General features: G+C 34.6%; 1 protein-coding gene across 2 annotated transcripts; it reads right to left on the bottom strand.

Annotated features, from left to right (window-relative positions):
• Positions 1 to 1,046: 1,046 nt before the first annotated feature.
• Positions 1,047 to 22,865, bottom strand: abcb5 (ATP-binding cassette, sub-family B (MDR/TAP), member 5). 2 transcript variants are annotated; one of them, XM_067393210.1, is made up of 28 exons: positions 22,814 to 22,865; positions 22,415 to 22,532; positions 20,920 to 20,983; positions 20,636 to 20,798; positions 20,315 to 20,417; positions 19,956 to 20,147; positions 19,667 to 19,838; positions 17,592 to 17,716; positions 17,240 to 17,417; positions 17,036 to 17,149; positions 16,824 to 16,934; positions 16,375 to 16,500; positions 15,985 to 16,188; positions 13,529 to 13,699; positions 13,175 to 13,336; positions 11,198 to 11,431; positions 10,943 to 11,086; positions 10,054 to 10,158; positions 9,820 to 9,897; positions 9,633 to 9,716; positions 7,675 to 7,878; positions 7,445 to 7,545; positions 6,504 to 6,644; positions 6,255 to 6,411; positions 5,904 to 6,101; positions 5,590 to 5,796; positions 2,284 to 2,430; positions 1,047 to 1,875 (listed from the first exon to the last, which is right to left on the bottom strand). In XM_067393210.1, the coding sequence occupies exons 1-28, from the start codon at positions 22,863 to 22,865 to the stop codon at positions 1,675 to 1,677; spliced, it is 4,056 nt and encodes a 1,351-aa protein (XP_067249311.1). In that variant the 3' UTR covers positions 1,047 to 1,674. The 2 variants fall into 2 exon arrangements, with proteins under 2 accessions (XP_067249311.1, XP_067249307.1); XM_067393206.1 differs by having other exon boundaries at positions 10,943 to 11,092; positions 20,648 to 20,798.
• Positions 22,866 to 23,452: the final 587 nt, after the last annotated feature.

Here is a 23,452-nt window from a genome sequence, read left to right as displayed (position 1 = left end):
AAACGTCATATTTATCCACGAGTTGGACTTGATTTTTTTTTTTTTTTTGGAGGTCACTTTGAAATGATTTGTAAGATTTTAAATTCAGAATTCAGTGTTTAATCACGTTTTCTAATTTATGTAAGCATGCACATGTAAGGTGAGCGTTTATTTCACATCTTTTATTTGAGAAATTGGCTTTCTAATTGAAGCCACTCAATAAAGTCAACATGGATTCAGCCACAGTGAACGATTTGCCGTTGATATTATTACTGCAATGTCCAACTTCTATAAATTAAACTGTGATCAAGTGCAGGACCTGTTACGCCATTTCATTACCAATTGAAAAAATAAAATGTGTTAAAATGTTAAAAACTGCAGTTGTTGTGAAACACGAAATGAAGCAGCTTTGGTAAATTGACGTGTATTTGCTATACAATTATTTTTAGTCGTACACATTCCTTCAGTAGCTAAGAATATAGATAATAAACACGTGCTTCTGAGATCATTTAATGTTGTGCCATGTAAAATTATTCAGTCACTCGCGTGTTCATTAAAAACGGTGACTATAAATGTAGGTTGTTTTACGGATGATATAACTTTGCAGTCACTATACAATTATGAGTTTTTCCGATAAATCTCAGAACACACCAACCAAATAACACAAATTATTACGTTTTTCAGTTGCCATGAAAACAAATAATGTTTAAGGATTTTTGTGTATTTCGAAAAATAATGTTATCAGCGCATGATTGTGTATATGAAAAAAAAAAAAAAATGTAAAAAAATAAAAATAATACATACACAAAAGGTAAAAACAGGCTGATCCAGCCAGGAGTTTACTTTAAACAAGGTAGTTTTACTTTAAATAAATAATTTTATTTAAACATTTCAGAGGAAGGAACGACAGCAGAGAATTATGGGTAATTCATTTTATAAAAATCGAAAAAAAGCATCTTAACAATAAACAGTACATAATAACAACAGACATTATACAAGAATAAAGTAGCCGTTTCCATTCGGGAGACAATAAAGTTAGCCTGTGCGGTAAAAAGGTCCAACATGTTGGAGGCTCGAACCACGAGCACATTGCGCCCCCATGCGATGCTGAGGTCATATAAACAAAACACTTATGCGAATATTCACATTCAAATGGTTTATGCTCACTGTACAAACCTGCAAAATTTGTAGGTAGAACTGTTGCAATTGACTGTTAAGGTAAAGATGCGTTGGGGGACAAAAGTGTCAAGGGAGTTTTACTGTAAATTGCTTTATGTACAATAAAATATCAATACATACACTATATAGAATACATATAACAAACAATATTTGTATATAAAAATTGAGAAAAATAAATCTGTAGATATACAACATCTTTTTATATAAGAATAGTATCTTTTCAATGAGCTGTAACAAAGTAACAAAAAGAAAGTGTACAAGCAACAAAGGCCTTGATTTTTTTGTTTGTTTGTTTGTTTCTCCTGTTAATATCTGGCCACATGACAATTAAAACATTTAAATTCTGTTTTTCAAATAATATTGTGCAGAATTTGATTGTAAGCTTCTTAAAATGAATTCGCGTAACATTTAGTAAAAAAAATACACCCTCGTTTAAATTTAAATGTAAGATTAACTGCACCATTTAAATACTTATCTTTGCCCTTCATTTTAGATATACAAACACTAGAGTTTAAGTTAGTGAGCAGATACTTGTGCATTCACCAGAGCATAGTAGGCCCCTTGTTTGTCTATGAGGTGGGCATGTGTTCCCTGCTCAATCACCTTGCCATTCTGAACCACCACGATGATGTCAGCATTCTGAATAGTGGACAAGCGGTGGGCAATGACGATACATGTGCGGCCAAGCCGAGCGTCATCGAGAGCCTTCTGCACAATCTGTATAGCAGGAGAGAAAGAAGTGGCCGAAACTTTAAAGTTAAGCTTCCACAAAAATGATGTAATATGCACATAATGAATACTAAGTAGTAAATGCATATTTAAAGCAGCACTTTTATGAATGGCTTGATTCTTAGGTTTGATCTTCTTTTTTTTCTTTTTCTAAATGTGATAAAATACAAGTGTGTAGAGTATAAATCCGTGATTTTCAAGGCATTCCCTAAAAGCAACAGGACCACAAGCACACAAGTTCAAACTACCAAAAGTGCCACCTGCTGGTTCAAGACAGAATTGCATATTGTCCTAACAGCGTCAAAAAGGGAACAGTTGGAATAAATCAAATTAGCTTAATGATGACATACTCTTAAATAGTTTTGCAAATATGTATGTGTAACAGTTTTTACAAACCTTCTCGCTCTCTGTGTCGAGGGCTGATGTGGCCTCGTCCAGCAGCAAAAGTTTGGGCTTGCGGACCAGAGCTCGAGCAATGGCTATCCTTTGCTTCTGTCCTCCAGACAGCTGGGCGCCTTTATCTCCAACTCGAGTGTTGTATTTCTGAAGGGATATTACATATGTATAAAGAGACAGTTTTTATAGACGGCTTTGATGTATAATAGAATAGAATAGAACAGAACAGAATACACTCTAAAAAATGCTGGGTTAAAAACAACCCAAGTTGGGTTGAAAATGGACAAACCCAGCGGTTGGGTTAAATGTTTGCCCAACCTGCTGGGTAGTTTTATTTAAACCAACTATTGTTTAAAAATTGCTATATGGCTAGCTTAAAATGAACCCAAAATAGTTGGGAAATTAAAAACCAGATGCAATTAGAGGCAACAATAATAGACAAAAGGTGAATGTTTATTAATAAGCTTTAATATTTTATTAATATAAATTTAATAGTTTAATAGTTTATTAATATAAATTTGTTAATCAGCAATTTAATAAATGTTTATTGTTTAATAATTATTCATTGAACATTAATAAATGTTCATTTCCAACATACTTTGGGTTAATCTTAATTAAGCAATACAGTATTTTTTAAACAATAGTTGAGTTAAATAAAACTACCCAGCAGGTTGGGCAAACATTTAACCCTACCGCTGGGTTATAACAACCCAATTCCTGGGTTTGTCCATTTTCAACCCAACTTGGGTTGTTTTTAACCCAGCATTTTTTAGTGTAGAATATGATATAATATCAGTGTTGGGAATTACAAGTACACATTACAAGTAACGTGAGATATGTAATCAGATTACTTTTCAAGTAACTAGTAATATATAATATAATATAATATAATATAATATAATATAATATAATATAATATAATATAATATAATAGTAACACTTTACAATAAGTTTTCAGTAGTTAATTTTAGTTACAAAATGCATTAACTAACAAACATTTGTTATAGTAGATATTAACCTTTGTTTACATTCTTTAATAAAAATACAACTGTTCATAGTTAGTTCATGATAGTTCAGGTCCATTAAACAATATTATCAAACACAACTTTTGATTTGAATAATGTATTAGTGAATGTTGAAAAATAAATAAACAAATAAATGCTTTAAAATTATTAATGTTAACTTATGTTATCAAATGGAACTTTATTGAAAAGTGTTACAAGTGTTAATTAAGTGTTATTATTTTTTAAAGAAATTAATACTTTTGTTCAGCAAGAATGCATTAAATTGATCAAAAGTGACAGTAAAAACAATTTATATTTTGAATATTTTTTAAATAATAATATAAATAAATTCTGTTGCTTTGAACATTATTTTATATATACACACACACACACACACACACACACACACACACACACACACACACACACACACATATATATACACAGTGGGTACGGAAAGTATTCAGACCCCCTTAAATTTTTCCCTCTTTGTTATATTGCAGCCATTTGCTAAAATCATTTAAGTTCATTTTTTCCTCATTAATGTACACACATCACCCCATATTGACAGAAAAAAACACAGAATTGTTGACATTTTTGCAGATTTATTAAAAAAGAAAAACTGAAATATCACATGGTCCTAAGTATTGAGACCCTTTTCTTCTGATCATCCTTGAGATGGTTCTACACCTTAAATTGAGTCCAGCTGTGTTATACTGATTGGACTTGATTAGGAAAGCCACACACCTGTCTATATAAGACCTTACAGCTCACAGTGCATGTCAGAGCAAATGAGAATCATGAGGTCAAAGGAACTGCCTGAAGAGCTCAGAGACAGAATTGGGGCAAGGCACAGATCTGGCCAAGGTTACAAAAAAAATGTCTGCTGCACTTAAGGTTCCTAAGAGCACAGTGGCCTCCATAATCCCTAAATGGAAGACGTTTGGGACGATCAGAAGCCTTCCTAGAGCTGGCCGTCCGGCCAAACTGAGCTATTGGGGGAGAAGAGCCTTGGTGAGAGAGGTAAAGAAGAACCCAAAAAATCACTGTGGCTGAGCTCCAGAGATGCAGTCGGGAGATGGGAGAAAGTTGTAAAAGGCAACCATCACTGCAGCCCTCCACCAGTCGGGGCTTTATGGCAGAGTGGCCCAAAGGAAGCCTCTCCTCAGTGCAAGACACATGAAAGCCCACCTGAAGGACTCCAAGATGGTGAGAAATAAGATTCTCTGGTCTGATGAGACTGATGTGTAGAGAAAACCAGGCACTGCTCATCACCTGTCTAATACAGTCCCAACAGTGAAGCATGGTGGTGGCAGCATCATGCTGTGGGGGTGTTTTTCAGCTGCAGGGACAGAACGACTGGTTGCAATCGAGGGAAAGATGAATGCGGCCAAATACAGGGATATCCTGGATAAAAACCTTCTCCAGAGTGCTCAGGACCTCAGACTGGGCCGAAGGTTTACCTTCCAACAAGACAATGACCCTAAGCACACAGCTAAAATAACGAAGAAGTGGCTTCACTACAACTTCGTGACTGTTCTTGAATGGCCCAGCCAGAGCCCTGACTTAAACCCAACTGAGCATCTCTGGAGAGACCTAAAAATGGCTGTCCATCAACGTTTACCATCCAACCTGACAGAACTGGAGAGGATCTGCAAGGAGGAATGGCAGAGGATCCCCAAATCCAGGTGTGAAAAACTTGTTGCATCTTTCCCAAAAAGACTCATGAAGGTATTAGACCAAAAGGGTGCTTCTACTAAACACAAAGGGTCTGAATACTTAGGACCATGTGATACTTAGGACCAGTTTTTCTTTTTTAATAAATCTGCAAAAATGTGTGTACATTAATGAGGAAAAAAAAACGAACTTAAATGATTTTAGCAAATGGCTGCAATATAACAAAGAGTGAAAAATTTAAGGGGGTCTGAATACTTTCCGTACCCACTGTATGTATATATATATATATATATATATAATATATATATATATATATATATATAAATAAAGCAGCACAACTGTTTTCAACATTGATAATAATAATAAATGTTTCTTGGGAACCAAATCAATATTGTTTTCTGAAGGATCATGTGACACTGAAGACTGGAATAATGGCTGCAGAAAATTCAGCTTGGCCATCACAGGAATAAATTACATTTTAAAATATATTCAAATAAAAAATATTTATTTTAAATGGTAATAATATTTCTCAATATTTACTTTATTTTGATCAAATAAATTGTAGCGTACTTGTTTGTAAAGCAAAATTAATACACACACATATTAAGGGAAACATCATGCATACCTCTGGAAGGCCAAGGATAAAATTATGTATGTTGGCCTTCTTCGCAGCTTCCTCAATCTCCTCCTGGGTGACGACACGGCTGTTGTCCCCATACTGAATGTTCTCAGCGATGGTGCAATCAAAGAGAATAGGCTCCTGAGACACCAGCCCCATCTGCGCGCGCAGCCATGCCAGGTTCACATTTTTGGTGTCATTACCATCTACAAACTGTGCAACAAGCAAAAATCAGGCACAATGTATGCCATAAATTGAACACTTGAGCCAAAATAATGGTTTAGACCTTTAGGCACACATAAACCACCTGATGAACTCACCACTTGGCCTGCCGCAGGGTCGTAGAAACGTTCTAAAAGCTGAATGGTGGTGCTCTTTCCACAGCCACTGCTGCCCACCAGAGCCAAAGTCTGTCCCTGAGACACTGAGATATTCAAGCCCTGTAAGACTTTCACATTCTGACGGGTTGGGTAGGAGAATTGCACATCTCGGAATTCAATATGCCCTGAAAAGTTTGTCTGAAAAAAGGAAAACATTTTTTTTTTTAATTATTAAAAGAATATTTTATTTTATTTTATTTTATTTTATTTTATTTTATTTTATTTTATTTTATTTTATTTTATTTTATTTTTGACAGCGTCATGCCACAAACTCTAGAATTTCACACTTACTGGTCGGTCTCCAGACTCATCATAGATATCAATGGCTGGTTTCTTCTCTAGCAGCAGTAAGATCCGCCCAGCTGCTGCTTTGGCTTTGGCGAAGTCAGGAGCGAATGATGAGGACTGGCCAATGTTCATTGCTGCAAAGATAATCACAGAAAATACCCTGTGGAGGAGGAACCAACACGTGGTAAAGAGCATGTATGAAATTTTCAAAAAACATATTATTGATAAAGTCTTCATACAAACTGTACTTACAGGAAAACATTTTCATATTGCGTGTAACAGTGTGCAATAAGCCAGGCTCCAAAGCGGAAGATTGCAGCATTGACCATGTAAGGAATGGCTTGGGCAAGGGCAAAGGTGATTCCGTAGATGGGTGCATTACACAAACTAGATCTGAAATATCAAAAGTTTTTGAAAACTTATATTCGATTGGGGTGTATGATCCTCAAATATAATGATTCTCTTGCGAGCAACAACTATTAAATATAAGTATTAATTTTATTAATATTTATTAAATATAAGATTATATTTATAAAATTAAGTAATTATTTGTTACATTTATATTTGTATCTTTTCACACAAATATATTTTCAAACATTTTAAACAATTTTAAAATTAAATATTTTAAGTTAACCCTATAAATCACAGTTGTTATTGTTAACTAAAACTAAATATAAATCTTTTGAAAACATTTCTGTTCATTGAAATAAAGCTAAGATAAAATAAAATATAAATATTAGTTGAAAAATGAGAAATGAGAATGAGAAAATAAGAAATGTTGCTTTGGTAATAACTGAAATAAGCTGAAGCACTAAAATTAACTGTAAATAAATAAAAACTAAAATGACATAAAATGAAAATTAAAACTGAAATAAAAATAAATTAAACCTAAATAGCAATATTCAAAAAACAAAACAACAACAATAACAAAATGACAAAGATAAAGAAAATACAAACAATTAAATGAGAAAAAAAGTACAAACATGAGAGCTAAAAATTAATAATATTAATTATAAACATTAATAAAACTATAACAAAACTTAAATAAAAAATAAAATAACACTGCCTGTAAAATATTTTTTCTTTTATCGTTTGCTTAATTTTCCATGGGCCCCCTAGCACCCCCTTTTGGCCCCTGGACCTCAGTTTGAAAACCCCTGTATTGAGGTTTTTAATCTTGAAAATTATTTTACCGATATGGCAGGATCAGGCTGTCATTAAACTTTCGGAAGAAGACATCTTCACGGGTTAATGCAACAACCGTCCTGAAGTTCTCAACAGTTTCTGTGGATATCTGAGAGGAAGAGTTGGAAAGGATACCATCAGCTACCAATTAACCTTACCTAATCATTTACTGAATAAATTGAATCACATTGTTCTCAAACAAAACCAAAAATAAAGGTCAATGACCAGTGTACCGTACCTTGCCAGACATCTCCAGTGCACTTTGGTCTTTGGAGGTGTGTCCTGCCATGGCTCTCATCTTGATGAAATTTGCCCCCGTGAGGAAGGGGACACAGGTAAGTATAAGCAAGGTGAGCTGCCAGCTATGGATAAACGCCACAATGACAGCGATGCCAAGAGCACAGATAGTGTTTGTGGCCAGTCCTAATCTGGATCCTGCTGCCTAGAGACGAGAAAAAGGCAGAAGCAATTAAGACACTACACAACTAAACAGGCTATTTGGATGTCAGATCTTATGGTACAGTATAAGAGTATGTTTACTCCAGTATAAGACTAAATATTTATATACACTACCATTCAAAATTTTGGGTCAGTAAGATTTGGGTTAGTAAGCAAAGATGCATTCAGTTGATCAAAGGTAACAGTAAAGTATGGAAGCTCGGGAAGCTCACAGAGCGCAGCCTAAATCGGCTCATATTTAATGATGCCCCAAAATAGGCAGATAAAAAAATTAATTAAAAAAAATCTATGGGGTATTTTGAGCTGAAACTTCACAGACACATTCAGGGGACACCTTAGACTTATATTACATCTTTTAAAAAGATGTTCTACAGCACCTTTAAAATTGTGAGATTATATCTCGCAATTTGACTTTACAACATGCAATTCTGAGATATAAACTCACAATTTTGAAGAAAAAAAAAAACATCAGTCTTTTTCACCTCACAGTTGGACATTATAACACACAATTGCATGTTTATATCTCACAATTCTGACTTTATAACTCACAGTTCTGACTTTATATCTCACAGTTCTGATTTTATATCACGCAGTTGACTTTATATCTCACAGTTCTGACTTTATAACTTGCAGTTCTGACTTTATATCTCACAGTTCTGACTTTATAACTCACAGTTCTGACTTTATAACTTGCAGTTCTGACTTTATAACTCGCAGTTCTGACTTTATAACTCGCAGTTCTGACTTTATATCTCACAGTTCTGACTTGATATATCTCACAGTTCTGATTTTATATCACGCAGTTGACTTTATATCTCACAGTTCTGACTTTATAACTTGCAGTTCTGACTTTATATCTCAGTCCTGACTTTATATCTCACAGTTCTGACTTTATATCTCACAGTTCTGACTTTATAACTTGCAATTCTGACTTTATATCTCACAGTTCTGACTTTATAATTCACAGTTCTGACTTTATATCTTACAGTTCTGATTTTATATCACGCAGTTGACTTTATATCTCACAGTTCTGACTTTATAACTTGCAGTTCTGACTTTATAACTCACAGCTCTGACTTTATAAAGTTATAAAGAGTTATCTAAAAGTCTGTAACTTTGCAACAACCTGTCAACTTATTCTACAAACCCAAACCCTAACACTGAATCAAAACCTAACAGTCTACTAATACTCTAATGAGAGTTGACATGTAGTTGTAAAGTTACTTGAAGTTAGTAGAATGTCTGAAGTGGACCAACGAAATAAAGTGTAACCAAAGAAATGTTTCTTGCATATTGGAATATCAGCATATTGGAATGACTTCTAAAGGATCATTTGAGACTGAAGACTGAAGTAACGATGACGAAAATTCAGCTTTACCATCACAGGAATGAATTACATTTTAAAATATATTTTAAAATAGTATACAATTATTTTATATTGTAATAACATTTTACAACATAACTGTTTTTACTGCGTTTTTGATGATAAATAAATGCAGCCTTGGTGAGACTTCTTTAAAAATAATTAAATAAATATTACCAACCCTAAACTTTTGAATGGCAGAAGCTGTAGTCATATGGATTAGCTCTCACATTAATACAACTGAGAAATAGATTCAGCCAGGCCTATAACGGTTTAAAGAGATGGATGTAATGAACCAGAGCCAAAACACAGGCTGTATCCACAGTGAAAGCTTAATTACTGGTTCTGATGGCAAATCACTGTGTTCCACTCACCCCTTTAACCAGAGACGCATCTGTGGCTAATTTAGTGGTCAGGACTCCCACTGCATTGTTGTTGTCATCAAACCAGGCAATCTCCTGTTAAGAGAAATAGGCTTGAGGATGAAGCACACATTTCAATAGCCATTTGTTTGTGCCAGATTAGCTCTCAGCTGCATTACTATACAGTAATGTGCCGTACCTGTCTTATCATGGCATTGAAAGCCTGCCTTCTCAACCTCATGGTTAGAAGCTCCCCAGATTTACCAAACATGAAGCCCTTGGAAAGGAAAGAGCAACAGATGTGAAACTTGCATACAATATATATAAGGGTTGCCGAAGGATGCCTAAGTTGAGTATTAAGCTAACCACTAACCCCAAGTATAAAGCAATAGAAATGATAGTGAACGCTACTAATAACCCAACAAAATCTCACCTGGAAGAAATAAGTTATAAAGGCCACTGCTCCAGTTAGCAGAAAGAAGAGTGAGAACATCATGGTCTTCTGTCGCTTTACTTCAGGATCGACCTCTGCAAACACCTACAAACAGAAGAGGTTCTATTGAATCGAACATCTTGGTTAAATCATTATAAATGCTTTGTGCTTATGAGTAGTGTTGGGGAAAGTTGTTTTTAAAAGTAATGCATTACAAGATTGCGTTACTCTCTAAAAAAGTAACTAATCACGTTACTTAGTTACTTTTTATGGAAAGTAGTGTTACGGTACTTTTGCATTACTTTTTCTCATCTGGGCTGCTTGTTTGTTTGTATAACAATAAAAAAAGTTGTATTATTGGCAAATGTAAAGGCAATTTCACAACAAAAGTGAAATGAATAAGCCTGAAGGCTGAAAGAGATGCAAATTCACGCCGGTACAGTAGAGGGCGCAACTCAAAACAAACCTCTTAGCTGTGCTGCCATTCTGGATTACAGAAGAATAGGATGCAGGAGAAGAAGTAAATGAGTTAATGTATGGTAACATTTAGTCTAGAATAACGATTATATTTACACTCACAGGAGAGCAATGTAAATGGGAAAAACCAATTAACTTGCATTACATATTTGAAAAAGTAACTCAGATATTTTGTTGTAAATTTAAAAGTAATGCATTACTTTACTAGTTACTTGGAAAACACAATCTGATTATGTAACTCAAATTACTTGTAATGTATTACCCTCAATGCTGCTTATGGGATATATAGTATCCAATCCACAATTTTTATATCAATCATTTTTAAACGATCATGGGGAGATGAGCAGGAAGCAAAAATATACACAATAGAGATTTTTATTCAGATGTATGAATAAAGACAAAGGACACTCACACCAATGATTTTGGCAAACAGAATGGCCACACAGGGATAAACAGCTCCGCCCACAAGGCTGGCCAGTGTGCCCACCAGCAGGTAAGGCCATTCCGGCTTGTTCAGAGCCAGAATTTTAGTGAAAGGTATTTCTGTAACTTCTTCCTTTTCCTACAAGATAATTTTTTTTTTCTTAATTATCTAATTGCTAATTTATAAATCACAAGTATGATTAACTCTCAATAGCATTAAAGCAGTGAAGACTGGAGCATGTACCTTTTTGTCTTTTTTGGATTTCTTGCTCTTCTTCTTTGAAGAGGACTTCTTTCTTGAGGAACGTCTCGTACTGCCACGTCTTAAGCTGTTTCTAAGAGTTCCGCTCTCCATTTTAATTTCCTCTCCTCCTTCAGGAGTCTCTGTGTCTGAACATTCCTCACCGGTGTCTCCCTCAGAAACATCCTGAATATCATCCTCATTGGCATCAAGATCATCATTTGGTCTCCCTGCGCTCTGTTAGTGTAAATTAAATGAAAACAAATTATGCCAAAGAAACCCAAATATGAGGTCCGCTTATGAGAGAACCTTCCTAAAGGATTCAGGGAGTTTTTAAAATCCTAGTTTTTAAATGATTTCTCAGACTCATTTATACCGAGTAGCATACATATTAAGTGTGATATTATAATGGTAATATATTGTTTCCATTATATTTGTCTTTTATATTGTCATGGCACTGCAAACAATACACACACACATACACTATTCCAAATTTTTTTTTTTTTTAAGAAATAAAGTCCCTCTGTGGTGAATATCAAGTTTTTAATGTTGTTTATATGCCTATGTGGTGTTTTTAATATGCTTTAAGACAAACTATGTGCAAATTCATAAGTCAAACACCATTGCTGAGTATTAAAAATAAAAAAGACAGTCTCAAACGCGCGGTTTGATATTGCTGGTGTTTCCGACATCAAAAACTACCTTGTAACCAATCACGTCAACGTGCCACTGACGTACTGTTCTTGTTCAAAGTGTTTCTAAGTATAATGAATTAGACAGCTGTCTGACTCATGAACGGGAACATGGTTTGTGTAACATTAGCAAAACATTATTATCTGTTTCATAACATAGTCAAACAAAAGGCTAATTATATTGATTACCGTTTATGTGTACGACGTTGTAAAATACGATACCACTGTGCAGCGTTTGCCTCACTAAGTTGACCAAGTGGATCTCTGAGCTGGTGTGAGTGAGTAGAGGCGGGGCAAATTAGCATATTCATGAATCCGCTTATACTAAATGAAGCAATGGTGTAGAGTTACATTCAAACTATTTTTAAAGCATGAAGAATTTTTTTCACAGGAAAAAAAATTTAATTTTGGTGATCAAAGATGAGTTGTAAAGGTTAAAATTATTGACTACAGTGGGACTTTAACATTTTTTTTTTTGAGTAAGGTTGCATTAAATTGATCAGTCAAGTGAAAGTAAAAGACATTCATAATGTTACCAAAGATTTCTATTTCAAATCATTGCCATTTTTCAACTTTCTATTCATCATAGAATCCTGAAAAAAAAAAAAATGTATCATGGTTTTTCTTTCTGACGAGTCATGTGACACTGAAGACTGGAGTAATGGCTGCTGAAAATGCAGCTTTGCCATCACATGAATAAAATTAACATATTTATATTGGTAACATATATTAAAATAGAAAACAGTTTTACTTTACAAAATTACTGTTTTATTGATCAAAAAAATGCAGCCTTGGTGACCAGAATAGACTTTAAAAGCATTAAATCTTACTGACTCCAAACTTATATATATATATATATATATATATACACACACACACACACACACACACACACACACACACACACACACAACAAGATTACATCTTATATTATTTTATACTGTATTATATATATTTATTGAATAATTATACAATTAATATTTCTTCACAAGTTTTTCTTCTAGCTATAAGAATAATATAAGATGTATAAACCTTTAAAAGTAATAATAAAAAGTGTATTATTTCTTACTGGTATTACTGTTAAAAATACGGGCTGTCAATAGAATAAAATAAAGGTGATTAATTTCATGGTTTCCAGTTTAATAAGCAAAATAAAAGAGAAGGAATACTGCTAAATGTATTGAGTTTGAAAAACAAGATTTAGGCAACAACTGCATAGGAATTCATAAAGTCGGTTCTGTCCTGTCCCACTATTAGATAGTTCCCATGTAGAGAGACATACATGTACCTGTTGCATTACAAGAGAATAGTACACTCCTTGCTTGGCCATGAGTTCTCTGTGGCTGCCCTGTTCAACCACTTTGCCGTCGCTGAATCCTGCAATTATATCTGCTGAACGAATAGTTGACAGGCGGTGTGCAATCACAATGGTAGTACGTCCTGCTCTGGCCTAAGAAACAACACACATGATTATTTATTGCTTGTTTACTGCAGTCTTGAACATTGTTTGGTTAAAATTTTGTTACCACAACAACAACTGTAATAAAAGATATTCGTATTCATAATCTGCAACTATACCTATATCTTTTCCAGTACTCATGCAAATGTCCTGAATGTTACAGCGTGAACTGCTTTGCATTACCTTGTCTAAAGCTGCCTGAACAATAGACTCGCTCTGTGTGTCCAGGGCTGATGTGGCTTCATCCAGCAGGAGGATTTTAGGGTTTTTGACGAGAGCTCGAGCAATAGCGATCCTCTGCTTTTGGCCTCCACTCAGTTGAGCTCCTCTCTCTCCAACCATAGTGTTTAGCTTCTATCTCAGAGAAAACAATTTTTTAACCAACTTTCAGACTAAACAAACACAAACTAGTGTAGCGCACATACAGTCTAAAAATGCTAATTTCTTTATAGAGATCCTCTAATATTAAAATTCAGGTCCAAATCCATAAGCAGTCAGTCATTTTGCCAAGTAAGACATGTCCCTGGATCAATATATCTGTCTGAAAATTTAGTCCTAACCACCCCTACCCCTAAACCTAACCCTACCCTACCTATAACTTATCCCTAAAATCAAAGGGAAATGACAGGTGAATAACACTGATGTAGAAGCACCTGGTGCTGGTTTATGCCTACACTTGACATATACTGTAAACTTGTCCCTCAAATCTGATAAATAAAAAAAAATAAATCGATGCTTCTCAATTCATGGATCGATTCTGAGATTTTCCGAATGCAACGAGATTCTCTCTCTAATCAATTCTGAGCTTAGTTTTTAACAGCAGATGGCGCTCTAGGCTAGTTTTTAAAAGCACACTCAAATGCTCACGAAGAAGAGCACTCGTGCATTCGGGTGAGCCTGAGAATGTTCAGCAGAATGCTTTTATGACGCGAGATTAAAGTGCCCTTGATTCAAAAATTTAATTTACCTTGGCATAGTTAAATAACAAGAGTTCAGTACATGGAAATGACATACAGTGAGTCACAAACTCCATTGTTTCCTCCTTCTTATATAAATCTCAAAGACCTCTGAAGAACAGGCGAATCTCAACATAACACCGACTGTTACGTAACAATATTTGCATATGCCAGCCCATGTTCCCAACATTATGAAAGGCATTAGACAAGGGCAGCCAGTATTAACGTCTGGATGTGCACAGCTGAATCATCAGACTAGGTAAGCAAGCAATAACAACAGCAAAAAATGGCAGATGGAGCAATAATAACTGACATGATCCATTATAACATGATATTTTTAGTGATATTTGTAAATTGTCTTTCTACATGTTTCGTTAGCATGTTGTTAATGTACTGTTAAATGTGGTTAACGTTACCATCGTTTATTACTGTATTCACGGAGACAAGACTATTTTCATTTTTAAACACTTGCAGTCTGTATAATTCATAAACACAACTTCATTCTTTATAAATCTCTCCAACAGTGTAGCATTAGCCGTTAGCCACAGAGCACTATCAAACTCATTCAGAATCAATGTAAACATCCAAATAAACACTGTACTTACGCGATTAGACACGCTGCACGATGAACACTTTGTAAAGATCCATTTTGAGGGTTATATTAGCTGTTTAAACTTTTTTATGTTAAGGCAAGTGCGAGCTCTTGGGGTGTGGAGCACGAGATTTAAAGGGCCACACACCCTGAATCGGCTCATTTCTAATTATGCCCCAAAATAGGCAGTTAAAAAAATGAATTAAAAAAAAATCTATGAGGTATTTTAAGCTGAAACTTCACAGACACATTCAGGGGACACCTTAGACTTATATTACATCTTTTAAAAAAAGTTCTAGGTTACCTTTAATGTAAACAACCCACTACAAACACACTTGTAATTCGTGATGGTGTGTGTAAGGCATTGGAAGCAAGCAGGCAGTCCTATCTGCTGCTCAGAATGATTCAAGAGAGAATCATGATGCATTAGGAAAAATGATGCAGAATCATTTCTCAATTCACGATGCATTGATTTATTTTCCCAGCCCTAATTGGTTGATTGGAATGTACTTGGTGAAATCACCTTCACCATCGGGAAGCAGATGGTGTTATGGCTGATTTCTGATAAATGGCCGATATGTCTAATTTGTCTAAATTAAAAAAGTAAACACTAAAAATTAAAAATCAATCATTTTAAATGCTAGTGAATTTAGGTATTCCACCATTATAATGTCCATCATGACAAATGTACATTTGGAGATTATATTTCAATTTGTTATTAAATTGTTAATATTTTTAAAGATTAACTTTAAGGGAGCATTAGATGATGGCAAAGGTAATCAAAATGTAAAAATAGGGGAAATGTGTATGCACAATTAAATATTCATAAAAAAAAAAAAAAAAAAAAAAAAAAATAATAATAATAATAATAATAATAATAATAATAATAATAATAATAATAATATATATATATATATATATATATATATATATATATAGGCAGATAACAAATACGGTACTGATATATTATGCATTTCCATTTCTTAGACACTGTAATTTAATGATATCATAAAAAGGAAATCTTTTGTTCTGCAATATGCAATAACTTTAGAGGTATAACTTTTCAAAACGTTTGACTTTACACTACTCACATCTGGTAGTTTGGAAATGAAATCATATGCATTGGCCTCTCTAATGGCTCGTTCAATATCCTCATCAGTGGCGTCTTCTCGGCCGTAGCGTATATTCTCTGCGATGGTGGTCCCAAAAAGAACAGGCTCCTGACTCACGATACCCATGTTCTCCCTCAGCCAGCACACATTTAGAGAACGGATATCATGACCATCAAGAGTCACCTGCAACCGTATACATTTCATAAACTAATTAGTTCTTCATTCATGGAATGCACGTCAGTAAACTAAAATACAACATATTTTGTGTCACACACGTCACGTGAAGTATTGAAGGAATGCAGCTTTAACTGAGAGGTGAAATGATTTATGGTTGTTCATTGGAAGATTCTTTAGGTATGTCAGTTTTACCTCTCCTTCATCCGGGTCATAGAACCGCTGCAGAAGCTGAATTGTTGTGCTTTTCCCACAGCCACTGGCTCCAACCAAAGCAATGGTCTTTCCATGAGGCACTTTCAGACTCATTCCCTGTAGAATCTGCGATGGGACAAATTGAATCAGTCTTTAGTATGTCACCATTTTTAGGCTGGACAATATATCATCACAATATTGATAATAAGCCAACTTTACAGACATAAAATTCATCAGTATTTGGTCACACTATAGTTGAGGGTCCAATTCTCACTATAAACTAACTATTATCTATGACTTTTGCCTCAATAAACTCCTAATTACTGCTTATTAATAGTTAGTAATGTAGTTGTTAAGTTGGTAAGGTATTGGGAATTATGGGATGTAAAATATGGTCATGCAGAATAAGGCATTAATATGTGCTTCATAAGTACTTATAATATTAATACCTTCACATCTTTTCTGGAGGGATAGCTGAAGTTGATGTTCTTGAATTCAATATCTCCTTTCACATGGTCTGGTTTGTGACCTACTTTTGAACTGCTGTCAATGGGACGAGGCTGCAACATGTAACAGTCATCCAGAATAACAATATGAGCATATACATATAATAAAAAAATAACGTTATTGTGAAGATCGAGCACAGCCTGAAAGTTTGTACCATGTCAATTGTTTTGTAGACCTCATAGGCCGCACCCCGGGCCTTGGCGATGCTCTCTAGGTTTGGAGCACCCTGACCTAAAGAGAATGAGCCAATCATCACAGAGAAGAAAACCTGGGATCAAAAGTAACAAAGTTGGTGGTTATTCAGAAATTTCTCCTGCTGTATCTTTATTCAGAAACAGATAAAGTTTAACAAACTCACAGTGATGACCCTTCCAATGGTGTAATTCTCTGGTTCATCCACAGACAGTTTTGTCCCATACCAAAATGCCAGTGCATAAGTGCCAAATATAATGAACTGTGTCAACCCCATGGACACATTAGTGGTAATGGCTTTCTTTACCCCAAAGTCCTTTGCTTCTATCAAGTTTTTCTCATACCTAAAATACAGAAAACAGTTTGTCACAGAAAGCGGTTTGTCACCATGTACCTATACGCAGGCTCTTAAAACAGTTTGGTCGCATTCTTGACATTTAGAAGACACAGTCTTATCTCTCTCATTTAAGTGACAAATGTTGTGAACTTGATAAATGAAAGGTACAGAATGTGCTCACTTTTCCACTGCTTTCTTCTGTCCATTAAATGCCACAACAGTCCTGATAGCGACCAGAATCTCTTCAGCTACTGCTCCTGCTTTAGCATATGCTGAAAGCTCCTTACTGGTCAAGGTGGCAAGAATCTGTAAGATATTAAATTGGGCCCTACAACTTATCTTGATAAAACATTTGTATTTGTACTGAAGCCAAACCAAATTATTTCATTTAGAAAATATGAATTATTAAAATAAAATATTATATAGGGGTGTAACAATGCACAACATGTTTGTATCTCGAAATTTCAGTATTTGTCTTTTGGTTCGGTACGCATGTGAACACAACGAATACAGCGTTAGCCTATAACCACTTTGAACCACCATTAACCACCAATAATCACAATAAACTCTGTGTATTGTTACTTTCGATAAGAAACAAAGTGTCATCTTTCAATTCTGTCTATTTTATCATGGAATTCAAACAATCATGCCGTTTTGACACTCTCTGATGTGGCGTGACAGATCGCTGTATAGGCGCCTTCAGTTCAAGCGGCAGGGTGGAGCGCAAGTGAACCCAATCATTCCTTCCTTACAGAATAAACATGAATGAACATCTGAAGGTATGTTGAAAGATACAGTACAACTTACTGAAACTTATCATAGCCTATCTCATGTAATCACTCAATCAGTGTTTCAAACATGGAAAGATGTAAACGATATGTCACTTAACATTACATTTACCTCAGGTAAGTCTTCAGTGTCCACATTTGTTAGTTCGCTAGAGATCTGATTTCTCTGAATATATGCACTATTTTATCCTATATATGCATGATCTATTTTACTTAACCTGTTAGAGATGTCTTAATTATTTATAAATTTATCAAGAAAACAAGTTATGACAGCCACTGTGTAAATGATTATTTTAACAACGAATTGGAGTAGAAAACTCATTTTATAATTAAATTTAGAAGTTAATGCCAAAACTGCCTTAAGTGCAATTTAGATGTTTGCATACAATTTGTTATTTGAGTTTTTATATCTAAAAATAAACAACAACTGAATTTAACTCAGTTTGGTCTCTGTTGTTAATTGTAACCTTTAATGTATTAGTTCACTTCAGAATTAAAATTTCCTGATAATTTACTCACCCCCATTTCATCCAAGATGTTCACGTCTTTCTTTCTTCAGTCGAAAAGAAATTAAGGTTTTTGAGTAAAACATTCTAGGATTTTTCTCCATATAGTGGACTTCACCAGGGTACAACAACTTGATGGTCCAAATTGCCGTTTCAGTGCAGCTTCAAAGGGCTCTACATGATCCCAGCTGAGGAATAAGGTCTTGTCTAGCGAAACAATCTGTAATTTTCTAAAAAAATAAAAATTTGTACACTTTTTAACCACAAATGCTCGTCTTGCACTGCTCTGTGATGTGCCACGCATTACTATTATTATACATTACTATTACTATAATATTTGCAATACATAATACATTTGTGGTTAAAAAGTGTATACATTTTTTTTTTTATGACCGACTAGACAAGACCTTATTCCTCAGCTGGGATCATGTAGAGCCCTTTGATGCTGCAATGAAACTGCAATTTGGACCTTTAACCCGTTGTGAAGTCAACTATATGGAGAAAATCCTGGAATGTTTTCCTCAAAAACCTTACTTTCTTTTCGACTAATGAAAGAAAGAAATAAACATCTTGGATGACATGGGGGTGAGTAAATTATCAGGAAATTTGTGAACTAATTCTATAAAGTGTAAGGGCTCCCTATGTAGTTTACAGCATTAGCAGGGAAAGATTTTTTATCTTTAAGAAAAATGTAATTATAATTGAATATATTTAGAGACAGAGACACAATTTGTTCAGTAAACCACTTTTCTCTTTTTTAAAAAAAATGCAATTTTATGTTTAGTTTTCTCCCCCTGCCCTGCTGTACCAATATATATATATATATATATATATATATTGCATTTATAAAATGTATTTATATTGTAAAATATTTACAATATATTGTGTATAAGATATGTTGTGTATAGGATTATTCATCAAACAATTTGATCTAAAAAAAGACAAAGAAACTTTATACATACTTTAGACCAAACAGCAGCCGATCCTGCTAGCAGGGGACTGACAGCAAGAATGACCAGTGTCAGCTTCCAGCCATAGATAAAACCAATGATGAAACCAGTAACAAATGTGCAGAAGAACTGGACAAACACACAGATCTTGTCCCCAAGGCCATCGTTGATTGTGTTTATATCACTGCGTTGAGGGGAAAAAAGGAGATTGATACATTTTGAGATCAAACACCTGAAATGTAACCCAAGAACATATCAGGTGACAGAAACAGAGTCTGGAACATGGTTGCACTTCACTTACTCTGTAAGCCTAATGTTCAACTCTCCAATCGGATGCGTGTCGAACCATGACATCTGCTGGTGTAGGATGGCATGAAAGTACTTCTCCCGGATCCTCTTTGTTTGTTTTGCAGCAGTTAGCAGGAAAAGCATTACCTGGAATGTTCCCAGAACCAGGACCGCAGCCCCGATCGCAACAAAGTAATAAGCATGTCTGTGTAAACAAACCACAGGCTTAAGTTAAGGATCAGAAAAGAAGTGAATCAAAGGTGAACAGTCTCACAACTTAGTGACTTATTTTAAAAAATAATTAAGAAACTTCATTAAATTATTCATGAGTGAATTCAATGACAATGAATCTGACACCAGGCGGCTCCTCACTTTGTCATATTATTTTCAATGCCTATTTCAGGGGAACCTGCCAAACACGTTGAAGAGTTGGTGGAGGTGAAGTTACTATAGGTGAAGTTTCCAGTGAAGTTGCCTGCAAACATTTAGCAGAAACATTTCTTGAAACCAGCAGTTCCAGGCCACAGCATTACAGTAAATATTTATAAAATGATTGCTGAACTGTAACACTAAGGGTAAAGTTTACATTAGAAACTCAAATCTGTCCATTCTTTAACAGAGAGATATTTGAGAAGGAGTTATGTCATTAGTTTATGGATGTTTCCTTATCTTTCAAAACTATGGGTATTGTACTATTAAATATACCTGTCATATTATATTGCTGCCCACTTATCACAAAGCTGTCAGTCATTTCTCCGAACACCACACACATGAGAGGCAATGCAACGCCATGGGCAGCTGAACATATCAGGCCAATCAGCATTAGCAGCACCTCCGGACAGGTGGCATACCGAAACTGCAGCCCAATAAACATATGAGTCAAACACGTGACTTCTACCCTCAGGGTTTATCATTGCATGTTACATCACTGCTTACAAAAGTTACATATGAGATGTAGAAGAGATGCGCATTCTTACCAGCTGAAAAAATCCAACTGCTTTCACCGGCTCGTCTTTCTTTTTGGGCTTTTTTTCCTTTTTTCTATTTAAACAGAACAAGTAAAAGTACAATTGAGAAAAAAAGTCCTCTAGTTTTATAATTCTGGGCATTTTTTATCTTTATGAAGCCATATTTACACAAGTCAGCTTAATTAATTAATTGATACAGTCACTTTGGTGGCTAAACCATAAAAAAATAGAATAATTTCAATATAATATATGAAATATAATGTTAGACCAGGGATGTGCAAACTAAAATATGATGGCTGTTGTTTTTTAATACTATGTGAGTAAAATAATGGACTGGATAAAATGTAAATAACTGTCATTTGTCAATATAGCCAAAAGAAATGGATTAAAATATCATCTGACTTCAAATGTATTTAAAAACGTACAATAAATATGTCTAAAGTGGTTTTGACATAAAAAAGTAAGCTGGTGACAATGGCAAAGAGAAATTAGAAGGATAAAACACAAGCACAAACTTTCCTTGACAATTGTATAAATATCAAGGAACAATTACAACTAATTTTGTTACAAAACTACCTGTAGATTTATTTGTATTTCTGTTATCTTACTATTACTATTGGACATTTATTACCACCCAAATGGTCAAGAAGGCACAACAGCGACTGTACTTCCGTAGAACTGAACCATTGAAAGTGTGTTAACAAGCAGCTTGTCTGTGTGGTACGGAAACAGCATTGTACAGGACCGAAAGTCATTGCAAAGAGTTATAAGGAGTGCGGAGAAAATCACTGGCACTCCTCCTCGAACTATTGAAAAATTGGTAGGTGAACCCATGTATGGTCTCTTTATGTTTCCACCGTCCAGTAGACCTTATCGAAGTATTAAAAATAAAACAAACAGCTTTTATCTTCACGAATACAGGCATTAAACTGACTTCATAACATTCAACCTCAATATAGTTTTTATGGAGGGTGAAGGACTTAAGCATAATACACGGACACTCTTTTAATAATACAGTATAGGAATCTTGAACAAGAACAGTTCATTACACTGTGTATATGTCATATATACACAGTGTAATGACACATCATTATCATTGTGCATCTGGTTTATATTTATATATGACTTTTTGTTGTAAATTTTTAAATAGCAGGTTTCTTTTAATTGATGCAAAGCATTTCATTGGTGTAACATGCATATGACAATAAATTTAACGTAAAATCGAAAGTATGGCTCTCAAAAAAATCAAATAAAAATAAATAAATTGTAATTTATTAATAAGTAAATCTATTTATTAACATTTTAAATATTGCTGGAATTTTTGCCATTTTCTGTAGAATTTTTGCACCAAGCTCTGGTTAATTTGTGGCACTGATTTATATGTTTCTTTATTTTATCAGTTAATCTACTTGCAAATTACAAAACTTATCAGACACATCTAGTTTTTCTTTCTAGACAAATGCTTTCTCATGGAAAAAAAAAAAAAAACTGCTTCTACCTGAACCGGCTTTTGCCCTTTGATTTGGCAGAGGACTCCTCATTTGGTGGCTCCTCTGGTGTGCCTTCCTGAGGTTTCTCATCCTGGGTGTAAGCTAGGTTGACGAAGCCCTCAGGTATCACCTCTGCGGAAAAGGGGTTTATGTTTACTTAAGGAACAGACGGTGCAAGTCTAAGGTGTCAGCAGAATCTAAATAATTAATTCTAAATGATTCAGCACTTTACAAATTAGACAAGCTATGTAGATATTATATTTATAGTACTATCATTTAGACTTGCCATTGCTTACTACAAATATTGCTGGCTCTTCTATGACATGTGATGTTTCACAATTGAAAGAAAAAAAAAAGTGTGTCAAATGAATTAATGTAAATATAAAATGTTAAGTGAATACATGAGAACACACCATGCAAGTAAGGTGGAGGGTCTGTCGATTGACCGCTTGGCTCTTCTTTCATTGTGATAGCACAGTGTTTGTGTTGCTAGATAGAGAGAACAGTCACTCTAAGCAATGCTGGTTCATAAGGAGGTACACATTTAAAAATAATAAAGCTTACAATTGCAATCAAAAGGGCTTTATATCCTGATGTCCAGGTTTTGTGTGTGTGTGTGTGTGTGTTTACAGTTTTAAAGGCTTTAAGTACCTCAAAACATCACCTGAAGAACTTGTAAATGTAGCACTTTTAGAATTGTCAATGAAGGTTCTATAGAACCGTAAAGGGTTCTGTCAGGTGGGTTCCCATCATGGGATCATTTTATAGATAAAATTTTGTTTTAATGCATTTTTAAATGTAAATTGCATTTTATGAGCTCGTAAACATCTCTAGAAAAAGATTTAAACAACCAGTTTAACATGAAAGGCATTTCTCTTTAAAACCTCTTCAGCATAAAGTGAGTCAAGAACCCCATTGAACCTTCTTTTCTAAGAGTGCAAAGAACCTTAAAGACAACACAAAAAGTCTATATAGCAAAAAAAACACTGAAGAACCTATCTTTATAAGGAATGTAAATACTGTCAATGCGGAGAGAGGATGAAAACTATTTT

This window comes from Chanodichthys erythropterus, chromosome 2 (genome assembly GCF_024489055.1).
Source record: "Chanodichthys erythropterus isolate Z2021 chromosome 2, ASM2448905v1, whole genome shotgun sequence".
Classification (NCBI taxonomy): domain Eukaryota; kingdom Metazoa; phylum Chordata; class Actinopteri; order Cypriniformes; family Xenocyprididae; genus Chanodichthys; species Chanodichthys erythropterus.
The sequence above is the reverse complement of the archived record's forward strand: the minus strand, read 5'-3'. Positions and strand labels throughout refer to the sequence as shown.

Excerpts from the sequence above, each read along its gene's own strand:
- abcb5 (XM_067393210.1), bottom strand. The coding sequence starts at position 22,865 with ATGAAAGAAGAGCCAAGCGGTCAATCGACAGACCCTCCACCTTACTTG. Across the intron at positions 22,533-22,813 it reads CCCTCCACCTTACTTGCATG|AGGTGATACCTGAGGGCTTC; the intron begins GTGTGTTCTCAT and ends CCTTTTCCGCAG. Across the intron at positions 13,700-15,984 it reads TCATTTCCAAACTACCAGAT|AAGCTAAACACTATGGTTGG; the intron begins GTGAGTAGTGTA and ends TCTCTGAGATAG.